Source organism: Amphiura filiformis, chromosome 9 (assembly GCF_039555335.1).
Source record: "Amphiura filiformis chromosome 9, Afil_fr2py, whole genome shotgun sequence".
NCBI classification, from domain to species: Eukaryota; Metazoa; Echinodermata; class Ophiuroidea; order Amphilepidida; family Amphiuridae; genus Amphiura; species Amphiura filiformis.
In genome coordinates, this window is record NC_092636.1 from 62,948,353 (window position 1) to 62,958,056 (window position 9,704).

The window sequence follows — 9,704 nt, forward strand, 5'->3', positions numbered from 1 at the left end:
GTCCATCTTTGAGATTGCATCCTCTGTTCGCCATAGAAGTAGTTATATAACAGGATTAATTACCATAGAAAACAAATTGTGAAAGTATTGCCCTGAACTAGATATACGCTGCTGCATTGCACTACTGATCATCAAAGAATAGGCACTACTTCTAAGATCTAAGATGTCTCTCCTAATATGAAGCAGTGCCTAGCTTATTCACTGTAGGAGTTAGTTACCATATATTTGAAAAGTGTGGGGAATAGTGCAAAAAACTGACATGTTGATGTGTGTGGGCAATAGTGCAGGATCTCTAAATGTCCCTGAATAGTTATTTTGATTATATTTCAAACTTTACTTCATGTCATCTGACTGATTTGGCTTAATTTTGTAACACGTGTTAAGTTTAATAAAGTTATACACACCATGCAGACTCTTTCATGTTTTCAATTTAGTGTCAAGTAAAATGTTAACATTGTCAACATGTCTGTCCACATGTCCACATACTCAATGTAATGTTATTAAGAGAAGTAAGTTGTTTAGGCAAAATTGAATTTTAGATATGGGTAGAATTACTTTGTGACTTTTTTCTTGTTTTATGAGTCTGCACTTCTCAAGTAGCATGAGCTAAATTTTAATTTTTCATTGATGAATTTTGTCCTTCAAAAAGAAGGAGTGATTATTTGAGAAAATTAGCTTCATTGCTTTTGCTTGATAAAAGACTTATCAAGCAATCATACATGAATATCATGAATATGGTATTGAAAATTCATAAAGTCTGCCACAAATGACAAAGATAGAAGTCATGTTCATATGGCCATTGTATTCTCAAGGATCGACATACTTATATTGTGATTCCTAAGTCAATCCCTGACTGTGTGTCCACAAGATTCCACTGAAGATTGGAATCCTCAAGTTTTACAATGCCTGATGACATCAGTTTTGAAATTCCAACGAGAAGCATATCTAGTGGTGTGCCTATAAGAACCCCGGATAAGAACCATTAAATATAATTAAACTTATATCCTAGGTTAAGCTCAGCATTCCAGAATCACAAAATGGCTTGTATGGCAGCAAGGACTATACCTGAGGATTACTCAACTTGAGACCTTTTGTTTGAAATTTCTAAACACAGTGGAAAAACAGCATGCCCTATGGTTAGTTTTTACCTTCAAACATATAAATTGTCTCAAAGTTAAGTCTTTGTAATAGGAAATTCTCTTTTCTGAAAGCACCATATCTACAATGCCTATAGAAAAGTTGCTTTTTGTCTTGTGCCAGTACCAACAATGTTCACCATTTTCTGCCATTCTTTTTCTCCAATGAAGGCACCAGAAGAACCAACATCCCTTTTATGCACCACCAACCAACCATAGGCCATGGGTAGTTTGAGTTACAGGTGATGTCAGACGCAAAATAGTACCTTTCATTCCGACTTTTATTATTGAGAGATAGCTTTGGGGGCAGTCCTATGAGCATGCCAAATGCACATATTTTGGGAAAATCCATACTCAGACCCCAAGTGCACTTTAAGCCCCTGGAGGTTTGTGGGAACACAAAAGATCATTTTATTTTGTTAATCAATTGTACTTTTGTAAACAATATGCTGTTTTATACTAATTAGATATGTTCTAAACACCTTTTTGTTTAAACCCACATATTACAGGTCTAATAGCTAAACCAAAGTACTTTGGCTAAACACTATCCATCTGAATTCAAGGCCATAGTCAACCTCGTTGCTCAGAGTCACATCAGCTGAAGGGAGTATCCCATTGCCACATATTGGAGTTGATCCCTTAAATAAAATAAAAGATTGTTTTCTGCGTTCACATGTCGTCAACCTGCTACGCTAATTGCCTAAGTCATTTTTACATGTTTCTCATTTACAATTTTGATTTTCTGAGTAATAAACCCAAGTGCACTTGGGTTTATTTTTTATCGTGAGTGATTTAAATTGATTATACTCATTATTCAGGTTAATCCAACAAGTCGATATATTTAATTGTTATTGCCATTTTGGTCATATAGCATAATCTTTTTTCTCCTCAATCTGCTGTAACACATCACAATGTGGAGAACCTATCACTATTGAGTGAGGGGGCATCAGGATACATCAAGGGGAAATTGACAGCATGTAATAATATTCAACTTTAATATTAGTCTCAATCTATCTCTAGACAGAAGAGTGATATATAATAGATTGGATGTCACCATCAATTTCTCCTTGATAGCCATATTAATTGTGTGCTGTGCTCAGAGTTTTGTGAACAAAATTAAGAACTTTTTAAAGAAAACAGAGAATCTTGATATTAATGCCCTGCTGATTCACAATAGACCCAATATTGAAATTCAATCTAGCGGCATGACTAAGATGTATTGTATTGCTTTTTACATTTACAAAATTCTCATTTTTCAGGATATTTCACAATTTTTTTAATAAAAAGCAGTACCATTTCTTCTTGTATTGGCAAAACTAAATAGTGTAAAATATGTTATTGAAATATTGCATTTGATTGAATAAGATGTGCAAACTTGCAAAAGCAAAAATATTCATTAATATATATTATATATAACACATTTTCTGATCAGCTGGTCATAACAATTTCCAAAATGTTCTTAAGTTTTCTCTCATTACAAGAAGGACAAAATGATAATAAAAAAATCAAACTCAAATGATTGTAAATCTGGGCTTTGAAAGCATTCTACTACCAAACCTAAACTTGAATTTCTAGGCTAATAAATAAATACATTTATATATTAAAACTAAAAGAGCAAAAAACTAAAATTTAGTGCCATTTGAAAATCCCTACGATTCTTATTACATTTGGTGGTATGAAATAACACAATGTAACACAAGAGAAAAAAACAATAGGAAGCAACAAAATTGAAAAAAGAGAAAAAAAAATGAGACTAGAGGAGAGAGAGAGAGGGGGAGAGAAACCAAAAATGATAAAAATGTTTTAATGAGAACTGAGCTCTTTAACAAAATAAAAAACAATAGCTTTTGTATCATTACTAATCACTGCACCTGTAGGCAGTTTTCTTTGATGTAAATTCTATTGATTTCATCAATTATATGACCCATTTAAAGGGACAAGTATTGGCAACTTGAATAGTACAAACTTGAAATGGGTTAGCAACCAATCCTCCGGGTTCACATACAATTTTTTTTAACCGCAACAACAATTTTTTCAACAACCTGCTAGAAACATTACAGAGACAAAATAATTGCAAACAATCTTTTTAATATAAAAGTGTGTAGTTATGTTTCAACTTGGTGAGCAAACCATGTCAGTATATCAGCAGGTGTTGTGATTGGATTTCCATTGGATTTGCCGCAAGGCTTTATAATAGAGAAACAGTCAGCAAACAGATACTTGGAAATGATAGGTAATACTTATAACTCAAGTACATAGTTCATATAGGGGTATCTATATAGGAGACCAAATCCACATTGATGTGGTTTACTTGTAACTGAATTACACAGTTCATTTAGGGATATCTAAATAGGAGCCCAAATCTGTATTAACGTGGTTTACTTAATATAATTCAAATACATAATTAATTTAGGGATTCAATCATGTTTCACAATTGTTCATCATCGATTAACAATGATGCGTCCGCGTTGTCTGCGTGGTTTACTTCGAGAGGGCAAGTTTAGCTTCCCGAGCAAAGTAAACCACACAGATGTGCCGGACGCGAGTTGTTAATCAGTGATGAACAACAGTGAAACATGATTGTCTTCAACAATGAAAACAAGCTAAAGATTGTCTAATTCACATGATTCTTTCATTCGGAATGCCGTTTGTCATTGCCACTCAACCTTGGTGCATATAGAGTTATCATTTATTTATTGGTGATTTCTCGGTTGATATTAGCAATAAAACTAAAGAATAAAGCAGTAATGTTAGCTGCTACCTCCAACATAGGAGAGTGTTTATGCATAAGTTCCAGGCATAACAAATTTTACGCGCTCACTTGTAACACATACTCGTAACCTTGCATTCGCGCATACGCTACTGGACTGTGGATTCATCACTGATTAACAACGCTTGGCTCCTGTACAAAGGTATAGGAAGAGTTGTTGAAGTAGGAATATCTATAAAGAAGGCCAAATCTATATCAATGTGGTTTACTTATAACTCATCAAGTACAAAGTTCTTGTAGGAAGTACTGTATATGCCAGTACCCATATATAAACCTGCATGGTGGAGCGAAACATTATTAGGGTCTTGTCAAAGTGTACAACACAATGGCGCTGCTGAAGTATGAATCAGCAACTTTCCGATCATGAGTCAGGGTCCGCAGTTGCTCACATCAATGTGGATCTAGTGTCTTGTGTTGAGACCCCTAATGTCTTGAATACTGTGACACCTGTGCACACACACAGAGGTATACCACTTTAATTCACATTAATGAGACTGATATTGAAGCAGATAACTGATACTGATGTGTGGTTTAAACCACATGATGTGCACTCTTTTACTATGATTGGACCTCAAAATCATTCATATTATTAAGACTTAGTGAGTGACCTGCTAGTGCTTCTTTACTTTTCTCTATATAATTGCAAAATGAGGGAGTTTTTCTTGCACCCCACAAATCACATTAATATGAAGTACGAGTGCCTCAGGGAGTGGATCAGGACACAATTCAATCCATATTTTGTCAACCAACCAAAAACTTCAAGCCAAAATCGTCAAGGGCTATTCGGGTCCTTAGGTCTTTTAAAATGTTAAAACATTTACATGCCCCTGTCATTTTTCAAGGGCTTTGGGCCCTAGGGCTTGTCTATTTCTAAAATTATTTGAACTATTGGGTTAATAGATCCCTTTCCATGACCATAATTATAGTTCCACCACCCGTTTTATTCATATTTTTTTGAATTCTATTGCAGAATATTAAGCATATATCCCTTACTTAGGTGATGTTACAGCTGGGTTTTAAGCTCAATTACAACAGATCAATGTGAAGTCAAATTTGCCTCTGGAACCAATTTACCACTGTAAATTTCAACAGTTCACAAGTTTGTTTTCATTTTGGCATCTCTTATGAAAATCTCATATCTTGACTGTCTACAGTACGCTTTGGACTGCTGTATGAGGAGGTTTAGAAGAGCATCAGCATGAACAAATGGCTAAATCATAATCATTGTTATTGTGAAAAGATTTATATGATTATCCAAAGCCATTACTTGTTTTAGTAATATCTGTTTGTCTCAAGTCTCAAGAAGTTCATCCATCCCAACTTAGATTTTGTTATCATCACATTTGAAAAGCATTGAGATCATTTATATAGCCATGTGTTTGTGTGCAGGGGTGTGATGGCATTTGTAAATGCCGGCAAATGAGGACCCGTGCATCAGAACACACCCTACACAAACGAGGAAGCACACCTAACCGAGGATGTCCTCGGTTGAACTGACATTACCAGGAGATCTCAAATAGCATAAAAACATGTTTAAAACAGCTCCTCTGTTGGGGGGTTATGGACAGGTCCACGGACGTGTGCGTCCTCGGTTAGATAGGATTTAGCAAAAGAGAGGAAAGTTAAAAGTCAAGGTCCTCGTTTGACAGCATTTACAGACAGGGGTGTGTTTGTAGGTGTGTGGGGGTATATTTGTGAAGACCTGCAAATGAGGATGTACTTCTGAAAAATACAATTATAACCCAAGGACATCCACAGTTTCCTTTTCCTACCAGTGTATTGCAAATAAGGTAAAAATGCACATTAAACCATTAACCATGACTCCTTTGCTGGGTCATGTCTTAGTTGGGTAGTATAGTAAGAGTTGAGTGGGTCTACAGATTGCAGCATACCTTCAGGTGTATATGACAAAGTTGTAGGTTCTCATTTAGAGCTAGGTCTTTACAAGTAGGTGTGTGTCAACTTTCCTATATCACATTCCAAGGTATGATACAGATACTACATGCTATCTACAGTAGATAGCAAGATACCTGAAAATTATTTGATGGCTATTCCTGAGTCCAGATCATTTTAAAGCAACATACAATTACTATTTTATAAGATAAGTCTAGTCCTCACACCTAATGTTCACCGTTGATGTGTAGATTTAATAAGGTAAGGTGAAGGAGACGAACCTGTATAAACAGTAAACGGAGTGTCCATCTCTCTTTCATTGGTGATTGGGCCAGACTCCTCCATGTAATGTTGCTGTGGGGGGATCGCTACACCTCCTCCACAGCGAGTCTGTTACCTTCCCAGCATTAAAGAATGCTGGTACCCATTTATACACCTGGGTGGAGAGGAGTAATCGAGATAAAGTACCTTACTCAAGGGCACAACACGATGGCGTCGCTGGGGCTCGAACCCACAACCGATTATGAGTCGGAGCCTGTTCCACCATGCTCCCTTATTAGATTTAATAAACACTTCATATATTACATTGGAGCATTGGGACAAGGAAACAGAGCATTGGACCCCCGAAATAGGTAACAAATAAGGGTGACATCCTGCTATCTCTAGGGTCCGCTATCTCTAAGGTTCGCTATCTCTAAGGTTCGCTATCACTAACGTGTAAAGTCTATGGAGATCAGAATCCTGCTATCTCTAATAGAGAAAAGGGTTCGCTATACCTAAAGAAAGGTCCGCTACTTCTAAGGTTCGATATCACTAATTTAGAATAAGGTTCGCTAGTTCTAAGGTTCGATATCACTAATTTAAAATAAGGTTCGCTATCACTAATTTAAAATAAGGTTCGCTATCACTAATTTTGAATAAGGTCCGCTATCACTAATTCATTGAAGGTTCGCTATCTCTAAGGTTCGCTATCACTAATTGCAATAAAGGTCCGCTATACCTAAGGTTCGCAATCACTAATTTTGTTTAAGGTTCGCTATCCCTAATTAATCAAGGTTCGCTATCTCTAAGGTTCGCTATCACTGATTTCGATTAAGGTTCGCTATACCTAAGGTTCGTTATCACTAATCTTAAATAAGGTCCACTATCTCTAATTTTAAATAAGTTCCGCTATCTCTAATTTTAAATAAGGACCGCTATAGTGAACCTCATTTGAAATTAGAGATAGCGAACCTTATTTAAAATTAGAGATAGCGAACCTTATTTAAAATTAGTGATAGCGAACCTTAGAGATAGCGAACCTTAGAGAAAGCGGACCTTATTTAAAATTACATATAGCGAACCTTAGGGATACCGGGATTGTTAAAATTAGAGATAGCGGACCTTATTTTAAATTAGTGATAGCGAACCTTAGAGATAGCGAACCTTCAATAAATTAGTGATAGCGGACCTTATTTAAAATTAGAGATAGCGAACCTTATTTAAAATTAGTGATATCGAACCTTAGAAATACCGAACCTTTTTCAAAATTAGTGATATAGTGGACCTTTTCGTAATTAGTGATAACGAACCTTAGTGATAACGAACCTTAGAAATAGCGAACCTTAGAGATAGCGGTCCTTAGAGATAGCGAACCGTAACCGTGATTATTATTTATCTCTTCCTAACTGTATAGTGTGGAGTCAGAGATCCTGTCAACTGATACTAAATACCTGTACAAAATAAAAGTTACTCAAAATGAATGTGGAACAAATTATAAATCAAAAAGAATTAATATAACTTCGATTTCAACATAGAAAGCCTGCCTGTTAAACTTTAAACAGAAATAACATCTAAAAATGTATCATTAATAGTGCATGAATATTCTATCATTTTTTAAATAATTACATGCTATATATAACTACATAATATACTTACGGATGGGCTCCTATGGTCCTGAGGTGAAAGAAGAGTTGTGATTGGTGGGTTTGAAGAAGAGACTCAAACAACACACACAGTGTCACAATGCCCTAAAGTAAAAGGAGAAAACAAAAATATTTTTGTGATCCATATTTGTTTTAAAACAAATTAATTATGTAATTTTGTTATTATGGCAGGTACCGATTTTACAGCATGGGTGTTTTATACAGTCAATGCGCAGTTATATCAATAACAGAAATCATATCAATGTAACAATCTTTTATTTACTACTGAAGGATGAATATATAAAATACTCATTTGGTATATGTTTTCCTTGTGAAAGAAGAAGAAAACAGCCATGCTAACAAAACATGTGAAGCTCCATTTATTTATGTGTAACTGTTAGTGTCCATGGGGATGGACAAAATCTTCCAACATGGAATAAAATGTCTACTTTTGGTTGCATCATTTTCAGGACATGTTAGCTAATACCTACACTGCTTACAAAAGTGCACAGATCAAGATTTGTAAGATTCACCAATAGTGCCTTTAATACTGGCAACCACTGATTTCTATTAGAGAGAAGAAGGTGTTGTAAAGAGTCCCAATAGTCTTTATCTCTTGGATATATAATTAAGTTGACATAGATGTTCACCTTACCTGGGAATGTGAAGATATAGTATGAAGCCTGAAGAAATGCTGGGTGTACAATTCCCGGAATATATGGTAAAGCTTTACTGGGTCCTGATACACATAGCATAACGGAGCAACTAAAAAATAAAAGAAAAAAAAAATTCAGAACTTGATTTTGTAATTGATAAAAATTAGATAGACACGTGGGTATAAGAGACACATAGCTTAACATAAATGTTAATAAACAAAGATTAGAAGTTTCCGAACAAACTCCCCAACCCTTGACCAAACAGGTCCCATTATCTACTTAAGCATTCAAAGTTCTAAAAGTTTCATACATTCACCTTTTCAAACTGTATTATTTTTGGCTAATTTTTCAAACAAAATAGCTAATTGGTGAAGCATGAAATCCTTAAGCTCAATTTTTAATTAAAAGGATTTGCTTGATCACATCAAGTTTACAAGATAAGTATTATTTACAAATAATTATGTTTGTAAAATTATTATATTTTCACAATTTTAAGTTCCTAGTCATTTTAAAATTGAAAATACAGCGATGTTGCATCTGTTATATATAGAATACCAAGATAACAGTAATGTGTTATCTTTGGATATTTTATACATTATAATGATAACACTATATGCACAATGAGGTCAATAATTATATACAGCCTGTCTAAAAAAATTGTGCAAGTTAGACAGGCTGTACATGTGTATTTTGTACAATCTCATTGATTTTGTATATTTATGTAAAGTATATGTGACGTGTCATGTCAAAAGGAGACACTTTTGGGCAGGATCGTAAATGGAGAAATAGCCAAAAATCTGCCCGGGGTGATTTTTTCACAATTTGGTTTTGTTGCGAATTTGTGATGCTATTAATGTTGAAAATATTGTCTGATAGTTTCAGACCGGAACATAACTGGCATCTTGTATATTTTGAGACATTTTTCAAGGTAATTCCTACTCTCAACATTGTCAATAATATTTTTAAAGGCCGATATCTGAATTTCCAATTTTATAATACCATAACTTACGAACTCAATATCTTCGCCTAGGAATGTCCGATTTCATTGGGAAAAATAGTGTTGTGGAGCAAAATATCTCTATATTTAAGATATGTAAAACCTCAAAATTGATAACCTGCCCAAAAGTGTCTCCTTTTGACATGACACGTCACATATATTGTTTGTGTCATAGCAATTTCACAACTTTGGGAAAGAGTAAAAAATATTGTTAATGCATATTAATCTAAAAACACAACGTAGGCATATACTGAATTTAATAAATTTGTGAAAATTTCATGATGCAAATTAGGTTTCCTTTTGCAAAGATAGTGCTCATTAGGGTCATGGAAGTACTCTCTACATGTA

At 34.7% G+C, this 9,704-nt stretch overlaps 1 protein-coding gene across 1 annotated transcript in view; it reads right to left on the reverse strand.

The window, feature by feature from the left end:
* Window positions 1-9,704, reverse strand: part of LOC140160216 (TBC1 domain family member 19-like) — a 527,882-nt gene that overhangs the window by 1,527 nt on the left and 516,651 nt on the right. The window contains exons 11-12 of the mRNA XM_072183493.1: window positions 8,359-8,468; window positions 7,717-7,808 (exon numbers count right to left, since the gene is read on the reverse strand). Of these exons, the coding sequence (XP_072039594.1) occupies window positions 7,717-7,808; window positions 8,359-8,468 (202 nt within the window). The remainder of the gene's footprint in view (window positions 1-7,716; window positions 7,809-8,358; window positions 8,469-9,704) is intronic.